We start from the raw sequence: 18,912 nt of genomic DNA, 5'->3' as shown, positions 1-18,912 counted from the left end.
GTTTTTTTGTTTTTTTGTTTTTTTTTTTGAGATGCAGTCTCGCTCTGTCGCCCAGGCTGGAGTGCAGTGGCACAATCTCAGCTCACTGCAACCTCCGCCTCTGGGTTCAAGTGATTCTCCACCCTCAGCCTCTGGAGTAGCTGGGACTACAGGCACGCGCCACCGCGTCCGGCTAAGTTCTGTATTTGTAGTAGGGACCGGGTTTCACCATGTTAGCCAGGCTGGTCTCAAACTCCTGACTTCAGGTGATCTGCCTGCCTCAGCCTCCCAAAGTGCTGAGATTACAGACGTGAGCCACCATGCCCAGTGGAGAGTCCTTGTTTAAGGAAGTGTTTGAGAATTGGGCTAATATCCCAAAAACGTCTCCTCCCCCAACATTAGAACTTGAATCTCCTCCCATGGCATCATCCCAGGAGCCTCAGGAGTCCCCTGCCCTGGCTTTTGTCCTCCTGCAGAACTGTCCAGGGGTAGGTGAGCCTACACTGCTGGCCACAGAAAATCGAGGTGGTCCTGAGCAGCTATATCCTGCAGGCTTGCCGCTGGATGCTGATGAAAGTTGCCTTCTCAGGATGCTCCAGCGTCAGCAAGATAGAACAGGGTCTCCGTGTCCAGGTCTTCTTGTTACAGAATAAGGAGGGTGGCCAGGTGCAGTGGCTCACACCTGTAATCCCACCACTTTGGGAGGCCAAGGCGGGCAGATCACGAGGTCAGGAGATCGAGACCATCCTGGCTAACACAGTGAAACCCCCATCTCTACTAAAAATACAAAAAAAAAAAAAAAAATTAGCCGGGCGTGGTGGCAGGTGCCTGTAGTCCCAGCTACTCGGGAGACTGAGGCAGGAGAATGGCATGAACCTGGGAGGCAGAGCTTGCAGCGAGCCGAGATTGTGCCACTGCACTCCTGCTTGGGCAACAGAGCGAGACTCCATCTTAAAAAAAAAAAAAAGAGAAGAAGGAGGGTACTTGTGGACTTTGCCTCTCTGTAAGCAAACTGGGAGAGGCCATCTGATGGCGGGAGGGGCCGGGAAAGGAGTGATTGGCCACCAGTTATTACTTTATTTCCATCTGACTAAGAAATTATCTGGAACGGAGTCAAATCCCAGCCATCAGGGCCAGTCTTTTTGACAGAAAAGACTGTGTTGTCCCCCTTCAGACTGGGAACACCCTTGTGGGTGATACTATGTTTGATGGATTGAGTTATTGGTTTCCAAACTATTGTCAGCCATGGAACCCTCTAAAATAATAACAATCACAGTCACAACCAATATTTATTAATTTCTTACCATATGCCATGTGTCGTGGCCAAGTACTTTTTTTACAGGCATTATCTCATTAAATTTTCACGGTAATCCTGTGAGGTTCCCATTTTAAAGAGAGTAGTGGAAGGCCCAGTCATGTTGAGGGATTTTCCCAAATCACACGGCTAGCTATTACAGAGTAGTTTGCGCTCCCAACTGCTCACTGACGCTGCCACCTCATTTCTTTGGGAGGGGTCTTACATAAAAGCCAAATATAAAAATAAATACGCAGAAGTAGAGCAGTTCTGACTGAATGGGGGAGAGTCCCCTGCCAGGTCAGTTTCCCTCAACACATAGACTGCCTTCCACATCCCTTCAAGGAGGCGCCGGGGCTCCCCAGGCTCAGTTTAACAAGCAGAGTTTGTCCTAAAGAGATGGTTTAGGCCGGGTGCAGTGGCTCACGCTTGTAATCCCAGCACTTTGGGAGGCCAAGGTGGGTAGATAATGAGGTCAGGAGTTCAAGACCAGCCTGGCTAATATGGTGAAACCCCGTCTCTACTAAAAATACAAAAATGAGCTGTGGGTGGTGGCAGGCACCTGCAGTCCCAGCTGGTGCCTGGGAGGCTGAAGCAGGATAATTGCTTGAACCCAGGAGGCGGAGGTTGCAGTGAGCCGAGACCACGCCATTGCACTCCAGCCTGGGTGACAGAGTGAGACTCTGTCTCAAAACAACAACAACAACAAAAAAGATGGTTTAGTTCCTCCCAGTTGTCTGCCTTTGTCTCTGGTTCTGCCACCCAGGGATTCATGGGGTCTCTTGCTTAGCTTATGGAATAGAATCGGCAGTTTCAACACGGAAAGGCTAAGTCCATGGCTAGGCTTCCAGAACTCTCTCAGTATTTTGTTTTTTTGTTTGTTTTTGTTTTTGTTTTTAAACAGAGTCTTACACTGTTGCCCAGGCAGGAGTGCAATGGCATGATCTCAGCTCACTGCAACCTTCGCCTCCCAGGTTCAAGTGATTCCTTCTCCTGCCTCAGACTCTCAAGTAGCTGGGATTATGGGTGCCTGCCACCACACCCAGCTAATTTTTTGTATTTTTAGTAGAGACAGGGTTTCACTATGTTGGCCAGGCTGGTCTTTAACTCCTGACCTCATGATCCGCCCGCCTCGGCCTCCCAAAGTGCTGGGATTACAGGCATGAGCCACTGTGCCTGCCCTCTCTATGTTCTTTTTAATAAACTGCTTTATTTATAATAACAAAACAAATATTTTTTTTCGAGACAGAGTCTTGCTCTGTTGCCCAGCCTGGAGTGCAGTGGTGTGATCTCCGCTTACTGCAACATCTGCCTCCTGGGTTCAAGTGATTCTCGTGTGTCAGCCTCTGAAGTAACTGGAATTACAGGCACGTGCCACCGTGCTCTTGTTGCCCAGGCTGAAGTGCAATGGCGTGATCTCCGCTCACTGCAACCTCTGCCTCCCAGGTTCAAGTGATCCTCCTGCCTCAACCTCTTGAGTAGCTCAGATAACAGGCATGCACCACCAAGCCCAGGTAATTTTATATTTTCAGCAGAGATGGAGTTTCTCCATGTTGGTCAAGCTGTTGTCTAACTCCCAACCTCAGGTGATCCACCCTCTTCGGTCTCCCAAAGTGCTGGGATTATAGGCGTGAGCCACAGCACCTGGCCTGGATAAGATTTTTAACCTTTCTAAGCCTGTTTGCTCTTCTGTAAAATGGGATAACTCCCCTCAGAGAATTGTGGTCAAACCACAGTGCCTGGCATGCAGCCCATGTTCAGTAAACTTCCGCTATCAGTTTTTTTTTTTTTTTTTTTTTTTTTTTGAGACAGAGTCTTGCTCTGTCACCCGGGCTGGAGTGCAGTGGCACGATCTCTGATCACTCCAACCCCTGCCTCCCAGGTTGAAGTGATCCTCCTGCCTCAGCCTCCTGAATAGCTGGGATTATAGGGGCCCGCTACCACGACCAGCTAATTTTTTGTATTTTTAGTAGAGACAGGGTTTCGTCATATTGGCCAGACTTGTCTGGAACTCCTGACCTCAGGCGATCCACCTGCCTTGGCCTCCCAAAGTGCTGGGATTATAGCCACCGTGCCCAGCAATCACTTTTATTCAAATAAACAACTTGCGGCCGGGAATCACTTGAACCGGGGAGGCGGCGGTTGCAGTGAGCCGAGATCGCGCCACTGCACTCCAGCCTGGGCAACAAAGGGAGACTCTGTATCAAAAAAAAAATAAATAAAATAAAATAAGTAAACAACTTGCAGCAAATGAGGATGGGAGAAGGCATCTCCTCTGGAGATCTGAGAGTAATGGCAGCCTTCTTGTCCTTTCTAGACCAACAGCAGCCACGCCCTGTACTCTCTGGAGGTGCGGCTTCTGCGGGTTCTCTCTGGTTTCATCAGCAATGACTCCACAATGCTCAGCTTCAGCTGCAAGTATTCCCTGGTGGTAAATGTCAGCCAGACTCACCCCTACCAGGTATTCTCCTTCCCATAAGTTCTGCCTCATCAGCTTCCACTCTGGCTGGGCCCTGGGAGCCTACTGAGTTCTCTACCTCTCTACCTCTAATCCAGGCACAAGAGTTAGCACCCTCAGGATGTTGCTCCCATATGCTCAAACAGAGGCACCTCTTAGACGGAAATTCAAAGTATTAGTGGAAGAAAAGAGATGCTTCCGGCTGGACTTGATGGTGTGTGCTTATAGTCTCAGCTACTTGGGAGGCTGAGGTGGGGGGATCGCTTGAGCCTGGGAGGTCGAGGCTGCAGTGAGCCGTAGTCATGCCACTGCCCTCCAGCCTAGGCAACAGAGTGAGACCCTGTCTCAATTTACAAAAAAAAAAAAAAGCTTCTGTGAAGGAATACATACAAGTTGTCTGTGTAAATTCCTGTGGATAGCTTCAAGGGTCCTAGGTCTGGGGATCTACGAGATGGCACCTCACATTTTAGGCAGACCAGGAAGAAGGTAAGCAGGTTTGTTCCGCCCGCTCTTTATTCTCTATGGTTACCAGTGCTCAGGGACCTTGCGGAGGCAGAAGGTGTGGGTGAGTGTCTCTCCCTCTAGGGTTTCATGATGAGGGTTTCACTTCTGTCCCTCTCCAGATATAGCACCATCCACGTTCCGGGCACTGGGGACACCATCATCATCTTGGGCATCTTCACAGATCTTCAGCTCTCAACTCTGCTTGAGAACAGAACAGTTCCTCTTGGCATGCCCCTCTACGCGGTCCTCAAGGCCATAAGCTGTGATCCAGACTAATTTGCCCTGGTGGTCAGTGAGGTCTTTGCCAGCACCAACATCTCCAGGACAGGTGCTGTTAAGGTCACTTATCACTTTGTGAACAAGAGGTCAGGCCTAGTAACCTCCTGTGAGTGCCAGACCAGCCCTTGGATTTGGCTTGTGCTGGGTGCTTTTATACCCTTGAGCACAGATTCTGTCACTCTTCTTGGTATCCCTGGCATGCAAACGCTGGAAGAAAGTAAGTGCTAGGTGAATGTTTCTTGAATAATGCTATCACTCCCATTTTGAAGATAACTAAATTAAGGCTCAGAGATTAAAGCCTGCCCAAGATCTTGCAGCCAACAAATAACATGCATTTCTTTTATTCTTTGCTCAATTACTGAGGGCCTACAATGATAAAACTAAAAAACAAAGATACAACATTTCAGAGTGCTATGTATATGTTATATATTGGACATTCATTATATTTAGTAGTTAATAATATCTAATACTGACATAGCATTGACTCTACGCCAGACAGTTTGAATCACTTCACATATATTAAATCATTTAAGCCTCCAACACACTCTATAAGATAGTTACATTTTGTCTCTCTGTTGCTCAGACTGGAGTGAAGTGGCACGATCTCAGCTCACTACCACCTCTGCCTCCCAGGTTCAAGCAATTCTCCTGTCTCAGCCTCCGGAGCAGCTGGGACCACAGGCGCCAGCCACCACGCCTAGCTAATTTTTGTATTTTTAGTAGATATGGGGTTTCACCATATTGGCCAGGCTGGTCTCGAACTCTTGACCTCAGGTGATCCACCCGCCTCAGCCTCCCAAAGTGCTGGGATTACAGGCGTGAGTCACCGTGCCTGGCCGAGATAGTTATATTTTCATTCCCACTTTATAGAGAAACTGAGGCTCAGTTCACACAATAAGTTGCAGATCTTGCTAAGTGTTGGGAACACAGCGACAGTGAATCCAAGTTCTTCCTCAACATTCTTGGGAAAGAGTTGGGTCTCTGGGCTTCTAGGTCATATTTTAGCAACAAGGCTTCACAGAGCACAGGGAATCATTTATTACCTCATTTATTCCTCCAAACAACCCTATGAAGTATTATTTCCCCCACTTTACAGCTGAGAGAACACGGCAGGACTCAGAGTTTAGGCGACCACACCCATGACACACCATCGGTCTCGAGTACAAGCTCTGAAACACACCACAGCCAAACCTGTCCCTCACCTGTCATTCCTCCTTTGTCAGGAGGAAATAGAACCCAGTGATTAAGACTGTGGGCGGGCGCTGGGGCCAGCCTGCTCCCTGCAGAACCTTGGGCAACCCTCTTTGAACCTCAGTTTGAGCCTCAGTTTCCTTATCTTTAAAAAAGGGGTGGTGAGGAGCAAAAGTATTGTCTTCTTCACGGGATCTGTGAGGATGAAATGAAACAATCCATGTAAAGTTCTCAGCGTGAGACCAGCATCTGCATCTATACAAGCAAACGTGAAAAGTGGGCAACGGCGCTCGGTGCTCATCCATGGGCACCGCGGGCCCGTGACGCTGCCTCTCCCCACAGCTGCTCTATCAGCAACCGGCTGCTCCAGGCCTGCGGGCCAACGGGGCCTCTCTGGAGGTGACCCTGGCCTTCAACCTGATCGGCCTCTCGACGAGCGATACGCTCTACCTGCACGGCCGAGTGACCCTGTGTGACACGCGGGCGAGACGCCCGTGCCAACCAGTGAGTGGGCAGCCCCGGGGCCTCCTGCGCAGTCGCCGCAGCCTTGCCTGCAAAGCAGTTCCTGCAGGGCAGGCTGGGTAGCCGGACTCCCAGCTGCGCCGTCCTCACGGAAGTGTCACGGAAGGCGGGGCCTGGGTGACTGCAGAGCTGGGAACTGGCAAGTCCTGCCATGGGCGGGGCTTGTGGAAGACGGGGCGGGATTTTGAAGACCTAGGTCTTGTGGCTTGGTGAACTCACTTGGGGCGGGGAGAGAGGTGGGGCTACCCCGGGGTCTTGGGCAAGGTCCCCGTCTGGCTGGCTTCGCTACCCTTGTGCTTGAGTTGCCCACAGGCCTTTAGTCAGAAGAACTCGCCTGGGAGGGATCGCTCCTGGGAGATCCGAACGCGGGAGGGTCTGGAGCGCGACAGCAGCTGGATAGTATTCGAGCCTATCCGAATAAGCGGTAACTGGATCATTTCTGGGGCCTCCCTGACTCCTCTTCCAGAGCCTCCTACCGACCTGCTCTGAGACCTGTCACCAAGTCCCCTCCTTCCTTCATGCCCTCCACTCTTCCCTAAATGCAAGTCTCCTCCCCGAGCCCATGTCCTCCTCGGCTTCCCCTCTGCTCTCCTCACCGAGTCCTGATCTCACTCAGTAAATTTCGAGTCTGAGCCTTCTCTGCCTGTCTCCTTCCATTCTTACCTTTCCTGTCACATCAGATAACTCTTTTCCCAGGCTGTCCCTCGTGCCAACCTTTTTTTTTTGGTAAATATTCCTTAATGATCTAGAAACAGTCTCTCCCTTCTTTCCGTTCCATAACGGTCCTTCAAAACTTCAATCCTCGCTGGGCGCGGTGGCTCACGCCTGTAATCCCAGCATTTTGGGAGGCCGAGGCGGGTGGATCACGAGGTTAGGAGATCGAGACCATCCTGGCTAACACGGAGAAACCCTGTCTCTACTAAAAATACAAAAAAAAAAAAAAAAAATTCAGCCGGGCATGATGGCGGGCACCTGTAGTCCCAGCTACTTGGGAGGCTGAGGCAGTGAGCTGTGTTCCTGCCACTGTACTCCAGCCTGAGTGACAGTAAGACCTTGTCTTAAAAAAAAAGAAAAGCTAAATTTAATTTAAATTTAACAGTCTTAATATTTCATTTGCAGGTTGGCCAGGCACGGTGGCTCATGCCTGTAATCCCAGCACTTTGGCAGTGTACACATTTATCTGCCCGAGGCGAGTAGATCACGAGGTCAGGAGATCAAGACCATTCTGGCTAACACGGTGAAACCCCCTCTCTACTAAAAACACAAAAAATTAGCCGGGCGTGATGGCGGGCACCTGTAGTCCCAGCTACTTGGGAGGCTGAGGCAGTGAGCTGTGTTCCTGCCACTGTACTCCAGCCTGAGTGACAGTAAGACCTTCTCTAAAAAAAAAAAAAAAAGGCCGGGCACGGTGGCTCAAGCCTGTAATCCCAGCACTTTGGGAGGCCGAGACGGCGGATCACGAGGTCAGAGATCGAGACCATCCTGGCTAACACGGTGAAACCCCGTCTGTACTAAAAAAATACAAAAATTAGCCGGGCAAGATGGCGGGTGCCTGTAGTCCAGCTACTCGGGAGGCTGAGGTGAGAGAATGGCGTAAACCCGGGAGGCGGAGCTTGCAGTGAGCTGAGATCCGGCCACTGCACTCCAGCCTGGGCGACAGAGCCAGACTCCGTCTCAAAAAAAAAAAAAAAAAGCTAAATTTAATTTAACAGTCTTAATATTTCATTTGCAGGTTGGCCGGGCACGGTGGCTCATGCCTGTAATCCCAGCACTTTGGCAGTGTACACATTTATCTGCCCGAGGCGAGTAGAGCATGAGGTCAGGAGATCAAGACCACTCTGGCTAACACGGTGAAACCCCGTCTCTACTAAAAACACAAAAAATTTGCCGGGCGTGGTGGTGGGCACCTGTAGTCCCAGCTACTTGGGAGGCTGAGGCAGGAGAATGGCATGAACCTGGGAGGCAGAGGTTGCAGTGAGCTGAGATCGCGCCACTGCACTCCAGCCTGGGTGACACAGCAAGACTCTTGTCTCAAAAAAAAAAATTTTCATTTGCAGGAACATTTTGTCTTTAATGCCTTAACAGCTCCTGAAAAAAATCATATCAAATGATCAATCCATATTATTTTTTCATGCACATCAAAGTCACACATTTATTAAATCAGCAATTACATTTTATTGTGAATTCATATTGACTTTATACATCTGTAGTAGACTGTTTAAACAGCCCTGCTATTGAAGGCATTAGCCCTTGCCGTTATTTAAAATGTATCCTGGACGGGCACTGTGGCTCACACTTGTAATCCCTGCATTTTGGGAGGCTGAGGTGGGTGGATCACCTGAGGTCAGGCATGCAAGCCCAGCCTGGTGATAATAGTGAAATCCTCTCTACTAAAAATACAAAAATTAGCTGGGCATGGTGGCAGGTGCCTGTAATCCCAGCTACTCAGGAGGCTGAGGCAAGAGAATCTCTTGAACCCAAGAGGTAGAGGTTTGCAGTGAGCCGAGATTGTGCCATTGCACTCCAGCCTGGGCAACAGAGCAAGACTCTGTCTCAAAAACAAATAGATAAAATATATCCTGAGGGAAGAAGGGAAGTAGAAAAAATATATACATATATATCTTGAAGGATAAGGACAAAATATTGACTCTGCTTAAATATCTCAAAAAGAAAATAAATGAAATAAAATTAAGTAAACAAGGAAGCTACTGCATTTAAACTAAATTAGTTGACCATGTTAAAGAAGCCTCAGTGCTCTGTAACAATAGATGCTTATAAAATAATCCACCAGACAACACAGTGCATATGAAAGTGATAACTCTAATTATATGATTTTAACTAAGTTACAATTTATTTTATTTTATTTTTATTTTTATTTTATTTTATTTTATTTTATTTTTTGAGACGGAGTCTCGCTCTGTCCCCCAGGCTGGAGTGCAGTGGCCGGATCTCAGCTTACTGCAAGCTCCGCCTCCTGGGTTTACGCCATTCTCCTGCCTCAGCCTCCCGAGTAGCTGGGACCACAGGCGGCCGCCACCACACCCGGCTAGTTTTTTGTATTTTTTAGTAGAGACGGGGTTTCACTGTGTTAGCCAGGATGGTCTCGATCTCCTGACCTTGTGATCCGCCCGTCTCGGCCTCCCAAAGTGCTGGGATTGCAATTTATTTTTTATTATACTGAGGTAGGTCACATCTGGCCTAACCCTGTCCCTTTTCAGTTATTAAATCATAGTGTACTTGATATATTTTATTAAAATATTCAGTGATATGATTTGGTTGTGTCCCTACCCAAATCTCATCGTGTTCCCATAATCTCCATGTGTCATAGGAGGAAAATGACGGGAGGTAATTTAATCATGGGGGCAGTTGCCCTCATGCTGGTCTCATGATAGTGAGTTCTCACAAGATCTGATGGTTTTATAAGAGGCTTTTCCCCTTTTTGCTGGGCACTTCTCCTTGCTGCCACCATGTGAAGAAGGATGTGCTTGCTTCCCCTTTTGCCATGATTGTAAGTTTCCTGAGGCCTCCCCAACCCTGTGGAACTGTGAGTCAATTAATCCTCTTCTCTTTATAAATTACCTAGTCTCAGGTATGTCTTACCCAGTTAACATTAGTCTGTTCTCACACTGTGAGAACAGTTCTCAGTGTGAGAACAGACTAATACATCCAGCAAGTCTTTTAAAAACAATAATGTAACTGACGATTTAAGAATATCTCATATTGGCCAGGCACTCACATCTGTAATCCCAACACTTTGGGAGGCCAAGGCAGGCAGATCACAAGGTCAGGAATTTGAGACCAGCCTAGCCAACATGGTGAAACCCTGTCTCTATTAAAAATACAAAAATTAGCCAGGCATGGTGGCACGTGCCTGTAGTCCCAGCTACTCGGGAGGCTGAGGCAGAAGAATCACTTGAACCTGGGAGGCAGAGGTTGCAGTGAGCTGAGATCACTCCACTGTACTCCAGTCTGGGCAACAAAGCAAGACTACATCTCGAAAAAAAAAAAAAAAAGAATATATCTAAAGAGGTTGGTCGTGAATATTCTCTGAAATTAGGACCAAAAGTCTCTGTTAAAATATAAATGAGCTGGGAGTGGTGGCACAAGTCTGTAGTCCCAGCTACTCTGGAGATTGAACGGGAGGATAGCGTAAGCCCAGGAGTTCGAGCCCAGCCTAGGCAATATAAAGAGACCCCTTCTCAAATGTGTGTGTGTGCGCGTTCCTCCTTTGAAACAATTTTCCAGTCTGATTCTTCAAGCTCATATTAATGTAAATGGACAATGGACTTAATGGTTCCTTTTCCTGGGGACCAAGTTTGGGGAGGGAGGCAGGACTGATTCCTTACCCTTCAACCTGAACCCTGGTCATAGGCTGACCATTGCCTCCAACCCAGACCAAGCCCTGACCCTAGCTAGCCTCAGACTGTGCCATAACCCTGACTAGTATATTTGTATATATATACATATGACAAGTCATTCACGTTTGAAAATTGGCAGTAGGGCTGGCCGCGGTGGCCCATGCCTGTAATCCCAGCATTTTGGGAGGCCAAGGCAGGTGGATCACCTGAGGTCAGGAGTTTGAGACCAGCCTGGTCAACATGGTGAAACCCCGTCTCTACTAAAAATACAAAAATTAGCCAGGTGTAGTGGTGGGTGCCTATAGTCCCAGCTACTCAGGAGGCTGAGACAGGAGAATTGCTTGAACCCAGGAGGCGGAGGTTGCAGTGAGCTGAGATCGTGCCACTACACTCCAGGAGCCTGGGTGACAGAGCAAGACTGTCTCAAAACAAAACAAACAAACAAAAAAGAAAATTGGCAGTAGATAACAGAGTTACTTTTAAACTATAGATATCTATTAAAAAGAATTGTACAAATGTACTGTTTGCTATTTGTAAATTAAATCTCAACACTTCCACTATGTTTCAGTCAGATTTCTCTTCTATCCTCTGTATCAGCAATTCACATCTTCCTAATTCTTCTCAGTCCTCTAGATGCCCCTATTCCCTCCCACCTCATATATGCCTTTCACAAAAGAAATGGAAGCCTTTCAACGTTTTCTGACTCTTTTCTTTTCTTTTTTTTTTTTTTCCAGAATCTTGCTCTGTTGCCCAGGCTGGAGTGCAGTGATCTTGGCTCACTGCAACCTCTCCTCCTGGGTTCAAGCGATTCTCTTGACTTAGCTTCCCCAGTAGCTGGGATTACAGGCGCCCACCACCACACCTGGCTAATTTTTGTATTTTTAGTAGAGACGGGGTTTTATCATGTTGGCCACAGGCTGATTTCAAACTCCTGACCTCAGGTGATCCACCTGCCTTGGCCTCCCAAAGTGCTGGGATTACAGGCGTGAGCCACCGTGTCTGGCCAGGACTAACACTTTCTAGCTTTCTACCCATCAGTCCATAAATTTCTTCATTTAGACACCCTGTCTTAACTTTTTTTTTTTTTTTTTTTAGCCTTTACATTAACAGAGCCTTCTGGTCCTAATTTCATATCATACCCAGGTTCATTTTCATTATCCATTAAATCTGTTATTTTATATCTCCTATATTTTTACCTTAAAATACTAAAAGAGAGCGCAGAGGATACAACCTTGGGGCACATCCCTAGGGTCTTTCCTCCAGGGTGACTTTTATTCAGTAATGAACTCGCTTTGTCTGGCTCTTAAAGCTAAGAAATCATACAACTTTTTTTTTTTCTCTAGAGATGGAGCCTCACTCTGTGGCCAGGCTGGAGTACTGGGACGGGAGGCAATCTCGGCTCACTGCAACCTCAGACTCCCTGGTTCAAGCGATTCTCCTGCCTCAGCCTCCCGAGTAGCTGGGATTACAGGCACACGCCAGCACGCCCAGCTAATTTTTGTATTTTTAATAGAGAGGAGGTTTCACCATATTGGCCAGGATGGTCTCGATCTCCTGACCTCGTGATCCGCCCTCCTCTGTCTCCCAAAATGCTGGGATTACAGGTGTGAGCCACCGCGGCCGGCTTCCTGCACAACTTTTTAATATCTCTCCCTCCCAAGTCAGGTTTCTAGATACCCAAAATTTCACTATCCGAGATTCATTCCTTTGGCTGATGGTTCTGTTCTCATTTGAAACAATTCTCCTCTCCGACTCTTCAAGGGCCTATTAATGCAAATGAACTTAACGTTCCTCTTCCTGGGGACCAAGTTTGGGGAGGGAGGTGGGACTGATCCTTTACCTTTCAACCTGAACCTTGATCACAGGCTGGCCACTGCTTCCAACCCAGACCAAGCCTTGACCCTGACTAGTCAGTGACCCAGGCTACACCTTAACTCCTGGTCACAACCCGAACCCCTGCTTCAGGTGGGAGAACAGATAGACGCGCGTTGTAATGGAAGGAGGGTGAGGCAGGTTGAGTGGGATTCTCGTGTCCCCTCCCTCCGCCCCCGGGCCGCCACCTTCCCAACCTGCACAGGCTCAGCAGGCCCCTCCAGGTATAGGTGAGCAGGGCTCCACCTACAGGTAAAAGGGGGCAAGGGGCAGAGAACAAGCCAAGTGGCTGCGTGGTCATGCGCAGAAAGATCCGTCCGGCTCAGAGCAGAGGGTAGTGTGCGGGGGCGGGATACCGACAAGGCTCGACTGCCGATTGGTCAGAAAAGGACAGAAAGGGGCGGGAAGCCGGTGCGGTTCGACTCCCGATTGGCCAGAGGCGGCAGAACGGGGTGGGGCCGGAGGACGCGCGTTCTGTGGCGCGCGGCCTGGCGGGCGTGCAACGGCCGTTAGAGGAGCTGAGGGAGGGAACCAGCGCTCACCGCAGACGTGGTGGCTGCAGTCAGTCTTCCCGAGTGAGGAATTTCGCCGCCCGCTTTCAGGACCGTGTAAGTTTTCCTCCCTCGGGAGCCCCAGTCCTAGTGGCCGACCTTGCCTCTCCTCCCATAGCTCCGGTGAAGCCTCAGAAGCTCGCGACCTGCCACCGTGAGGGGCAGGGGAGAGCGAAGCGCATGCGCCTCCGCCCCGAAGCGAGTGCCCGACGCCCTCTCGCGTCGCGTTCCCCTCGCTTGACCCCGTTGCCTTGCTTTGCCCTCCGCGGTTCACCCCACAGCAGTCGCTTTACCTGCGTGCCAGGCCCTGTGCCGATAGCCAGGGACACAATGGGCGGCGCATTCCTTGCCCTCGCGGAGCGCACAGCCCTGAGAGGGGAGTCGACGTTAAGCGGGGTAATCCCTCGGCGCGCAGTGAGGGTAGAGTGGAAAAATCTTACAAAGAGCACAAAACAGAAGGCGCGGATCTAGTCGGAGAGGTCAGGGAGCCCTTCCCGAGGAGGTGAAGTCTGGGCCGAGGTTGGAAGACTGTGGAGAGAATTAGGGTTGTGGGACGGAGAGCACTTGGCGGGGCCTTACCCCGGGACTTCTCGGCCGGGGCGATTTTGCTTCCCTGGGGACATTGGTCGATGTCTGGAAACATCTTTGATAGTCACTGCTCCAGGGCTTGCTACTGGCATCTAGTGTGAAGAAGCCAGGGATGCTGCTACACAGCGAAGCCGCCAACAACAAAGAAAAATGCCCCAAAAGGTCAGTAGGGCGGAAGGTGAGGAACTTTCCTTCAGCAAGGAGCTGGTGCTTTGGTTGAACTGAAAGTTGAGTGTGTTCAGGTTTATTTGCTCAACAGTATATTCAGCGCTTACTTCACCTCAGTTAATGAGAGCGATCCTTTACACCAGTATATTCCCAACACGTGGCTCAGAGCCAGGCGCATAGTAGGCACGCAGTAAATTTCGGTTGATGAATTGAACACTGGGTTAAGTAGGGGGCGGTGGTGATACAAGGATGATGAAGCTAGCCAGGTCTCATTTACTTGCCCTCAGACCTTGTCTGCTTTATAATGATCTGGTGGTTTTGTATGTCTCGTGACTTTTGTTTGTAAAGGCAACTTCTTGTCGAGGATGTGGCTTCTCTTTCACAAGGTTTAATGAATGATCAAGGCAGTGAAAATAGTGTGATGGTGTGAGATTCTTCGTGTGTCTGTGTCAGCTGTCTGTGTGTCCCTTCAAATCCTCTCTCGTCTTGATGTGGTTCTCTTAACAGCTGCCAACCGTGATGTTCCACACTTAGATTGTAATTCTTTTTTTTTTTTTTTTGAGACGGAGTCTCGATCTGCCGCCCAGGCTGGAGTGCAGTGGCCAGATCTCAGCTCACTGCAAGCTCCGCCTCCCGGGTTCACGCCATTCTCCTGCCTCAGCCTCCCGAGTAGCTGGGACTATAGGCGCCCGCCACGTCGCCCGGCTAGTTTTTTGTATTTTTAGTAGAGACGGGGTTTCACCATGTTAGCCAGGATGGTCTCGATCTCCTGACCTTGTGATCCGCCCGTCTCGGCCTCCCAAAGTGCTGGGATTACAGGCTTGAGCCACCGCGCCCGGCCCTTAATTCTTTTTTGAGACGGAGTTTTGCTCTTGTCGCCCAGGCTGGAGTGCCGTGGCGCGATCTCGGCTCACCGCAACCTCCGCCTCCCGGGTTCAAGCGATTCTCCTGCCTAAGCCTCCCAAGTAGCTGGGATTACAGGCATGCGCCACCATGCCCGGTTAATTTTGTATTTTTAGTAGAGACGGGCGTTCTCCATGTTGGTCAGGCTGGTCTCAAACTCCCGACCTCAGGTGATCCGCCCGTCTCGGCCTCCCGAAGTGCTGAGATTACAGGCGTGAGCCACCGCGCCTGGCCACACTTAGATTGTAATTCTTATAGGGGAAAAATACTTAACGGCAGTCAAAATCTAATTCTTGGGTAGCAACTTGAGAAATAAAGCCTAGGTGATGACCAAGGACAAAGTGAAGAAATGCTATGAACTTTTGCTGCTAATATAATTGAGGCTTGCAGTTCTTGCTGTCTGAGGCAGAAACTCCAACTTGTGGTGCCGTGCTTGATCCCTTTTTTGTGTGTTTTGTCACATATAGAATGCTGACCAGACTCCTGTAGCATTAGAGTACAGTCCTGGCTTTGAAGCCTCTTCCTAGCTGTATGACCTTCACTACTATAAACCTTTATTTTCTCATCCATAAAATGAGGATAATAGTAACTGCCTCATAGGGTTGATGTGAGCATGAAACGTGAGACATGATACCTACAAAGTGTTGAGCACAGTGTTTGATAGGTAATAAGTGCAGAATGCATGTTAAATTTGTTGAATGAATGACATTTCTGTAGTTTAAAGGGCTTTGAAGATGGAAACTAATCCTGGTGGGTGCTTTTTTTTGTTTTTTCTCTGTCTGCCTCCATTCACTCCCTTTCTAAGCTTTGTAATTGGTTGTGTTACTTCTTGTACATTCATTTCTCTCATTTTTATCCCAGGAAATTTCCGTCTCCTTCAGTTGTCCCAAAAATTTCCACCAGTAGCTCATGTAATTCTGAACTTAAGAATGATTTATTTTGTATTGTTTTAGTCCTTAAGGGGTTTCTTTCTTTCTTGTTTTCTTTTTGAGGTATTTGTTGTCAGTGAGGGTCAGACTCTGTAAAATATTTGAAGAGATTTATTCTGAGCCAAATATGGGTAACCAATGGCCCCTGACACAGCCCTCAGGTGATCCTGATAACGTGTGCCCTGGTTATAAACATTTTGGGGAGACATGAGACATCAATCAAAGACATGTAAGATTTACATTGATCCGGAAGGGTAAGACAACTCTTAGGGGGTAGGGGCTTCCAGGTCATAGGTAGATTTCAAAATTTTCTGATTGGCAGTTGGTTGAAAGTTATTATCAATAGAAAGGAGTGTCTGGGTTAAGGGATCCTGGGGATCAAGGTTTTATCATGCAGATGAAGCCTCCAAATAGCAGGCTTTAGAGAGAATAGATTGTAAATGTTTCTTACAGACACCTGTGTTAATGTTAATGCTTTTCCTGAATTCCAGAAGGGAGGAGGGTATAATGAGGGGTGTAGGACTCCACCACCACTACCGCCTTCATGGCCTTAACAGGTTTTTCAGCTTAACTTTGAAATGTCCTTGGCCAAGGGGAGGGGTCCACTCAGATGGTTGGGGGTGCCTTAGAATTTTATTTTTGGTTTATATCACGTACCATAAAATTTAATTTTATGTGTGTGCAATTCAGAGGTTTTTAATATATTGGCAAGGTTGTGCAGTCAGTCACCACTATCTAATCTCAGAACATTTTGATCACCCTGAAAAGAAACCCGGTATCCATTAGCAGTCACTTCCTATTCTCCTACCCTCCTTCCTCTCAGTCCCTTGCAGTCACTAATCTCTGTCTCTATGGATTTGCCTATTCTGACATTTCATATAAATAGGATCAAGCCTTTTGTTTGACTTCTTTGACTGTGCATGTCTTCAGTGTTCATCCATGTTGTCACATGTGTCAGTACTTCCTTTTATTGCTGAGTAATATTCTGGTTTTTGGATATACCACATTTTATGTATCCATTCATTAGCTGATGGACATTTATGGTGTTTCCACTTTTTGGCTATTGTAAATAATGCTGCTGTGAACATTCTTATTGAAGCTTTTGTGTAAACCTATGTTTTCATTTCTCTTGGGTATATACTTCAGTGTGGAATTGCTGAGTCATAGGGTAACTGGGAGTTCTTCTGTCACCATATTTTCAACTTGTCTGAATTTAGAAACGTCTTAGAATCCAGTGGGCCTACCATTTTGTCATCCTTTAAAGAAAGGAGTGAATAAAAGGATTTTGATATTGACAAGAAAGGAAATCACTAGTAAGGAGGTAATCTACTATATCATCATTTAACTCACAGAATCATACTTGCCATAAACTAAAGCTTTTATTACTGAACAAAACTTCCCTCACCCAGTATGTGAAGAACTGGGATTCTGAGGATGATACCCTTTATCTGTTGTAAGTGCAGTGGATTAATAAGGGTTTGGGTTGTTGTTACTAAGAGAATACTATAGAGGTCACTAAAGTACATTAGAGAAATGGTACCATATGGTCTTCTTTTTTCTACAGAGTGATTTTCACCTCTAAGAGTTATGTTCTGTGAATTGTCCCAAAGTCTTTTTTTTTCTTTCTTTTTTTTTTTTTTTTTTGGTGATGGAGTCTTGCTCTGTCATCCAGGCTGGAGTGCAATGGCGCGATCTTGGCTCACTGCAACCTCCGCCTCCCAGGTCCAAGCGATTCTCCTGCCTCAGCCTCCCAAGTAGGTGGGATTACAGGCACCTGCCACCATGCTTGGCTATTTTTTGTACTTTTAGTAGAGACGAGGTTTCACCCTGTTGGCCAGGCTGGTCTCCTGACCTCAGGTGATCTGCCTGCCTCGGCCTCCCAAAGTGCTGGGATTACAGGCGTGAGCCACTGAGCCTGGCCGAATTGTCCCAAACTCTTTTGGGGCTTTTATAAATTTAGAGTTTCTGAATTTATACTCCTTGATCTTCCATGGGCTGTACAGTGCCACTTTTGCTGATGTAAATTGCGAAGTAATAACAGCACTTAGTATGTGTCAGGCACTGTTGTAAGTTAATTATAAATGAATTAACATGAATTAAGTTGTGTTGTTATCCTCCTTTTTATATGAAGAAACTGAGGAACAGAGATACTAAGAAATTTGCCCAAGGTTACACGGTTAATAAATTGGTAACTTAATGTTTAGTGGGTTCAAGTGTATTTGTTTAGACTTCAAATCTGCTTCTGCTGAATTCTCAGCACCTACCCCTAGTGTACTGTAAATATAAATATTTTAAGGAGTGAGAACATGGGACGAGAGCTTCATGTTCCTAGCTCAGGATTGCAGTTCTACTTATGATCAAGAGTTCTTTCCATCTTTATACGACTTTAATTACTGGAAGAATTGAGGAATTTGTGTTATGTTAATCATAATTAAGGCTGTAATACTTCACGTTGGTTTAGTTCTTTAGTTCTTTATCCACCTCATCCTGTCATCATGTCCCCATGGCTAAGAAGATTCATGGTAAAGTTTGTTAATTAAAAGTAATATTTTTAAATTTTGTAAAAATCAGAGGGGTTCTAGGACCATATGGAATCTGCACTGGTAATCTCTAGTTCTAGGTTTTCTATACTGGATTTAGGAAGAGATAAGTAAAGTGGAGTATGGGGATTTACTTTGTCTTTAAAAATATCGTTAGAAGTAAAATACATAAAAACATATTTACTCCTAAATATCCTTAGGAGTAAAACATTTAGAATACTTGAATATTCTTTTTTATTTTCTTGAGATGAAGTCTTGCTCAGTTGCCCAGGCTGGAGTGCAGTGGTGTGATCTTGGCTCACTGAAACCTCTGCCTCCTGGGTTTAAGCAGTCCTCCTGCCTCAACCTCCCAATAGCTGGGATTACAGATGTGTGCCACCACGCCTGGCCAATTTTTGTGTTTTTAGTTGAGATGGGGTTTCACCATGTTGGTCAGGCTGGTCTTGAACTCCTGACCTCAGGTGATCCGCCCGCCTTGGCCTCCCAAAGTGCTGGGATTACAGGCGTGAGCCACTGTGCCTGGCCAAATACTTGAATATTCTATATGGTTTTGACAGTTTCAGTTGAATGGGAACTAACTTGCAGGGAATTAAAGATACTGCAGAGAACTGACTGGTTATTCCTTCATTCTACAGTTGGCTCAGATAACTGTGATGGCCATGCAGGAGAAATATCCAACTGAGGGGATCTCTCACATCACTTCACCAAGTGAGTAGTCAGAAGTTTTCTGGGTTAGATTCTGACCTTTGTTCTGTTTTTTCATATTCCTTAAGGTA

The 18,912-nt window shown here is 47.3% G+C and overlaps 1 protein-coding gene across 6 annotated transcripts in view; it reads left to right on the top strand.

Moving 5' to 3' along the window:
* Positions 1–12,912: 12,912 nt before the first annotated feature.
* Positions 12,913–18,912, top strand: part of CEP85 (centrosomal protein 85) — a 47,063-nt gene continuing 41,063 nt past the window's right edge. For 2 of the 6 annotated variants that reach the window (XM_033227654.1, XM_033227653.1), the window contains exons 1-2: positions 12,913–13,065; positions 18,772–18,844. In XM_033227654.1, the coding sequence (XP_033083545.1) occupies positions 18,790–18,844 (55 nt within the window). In that variant the 5' untranslated portion in view covers positions 12,913–13,065; positions 18,772–18,789. Of the gene's footprint in view, positions 13,066–13,206; positions 13,759–18,771; positions 18,845–18,912 lie in introns of those variants that run through there. The other 4 variants (XM_033227655.1, XM_033227656.1, XM_033227650.1 and 1 more) reach the window with 4 other exon arrangements.

Source organism: Trachypithecus francoisi, unplaced genomic scaffold (genome assembly GCF_009764315.1).
Source record: "Trachypithecus francoisi isolate TF-2019V2 unplaced genomic scaffold, Tfra_2.0 Lachesis_group12, whole genome shotgun sequence".
Classification (NCBI taxonomy): Eukaryota; Metazoa; Chordata; class Mammalia; order Primates; family Cercopithecidae; genus Trachypithecus; species Trachypithecus francoisi.
This window is presented reverse-complemented; position numbering and strand designations above follow the sequence as displayed.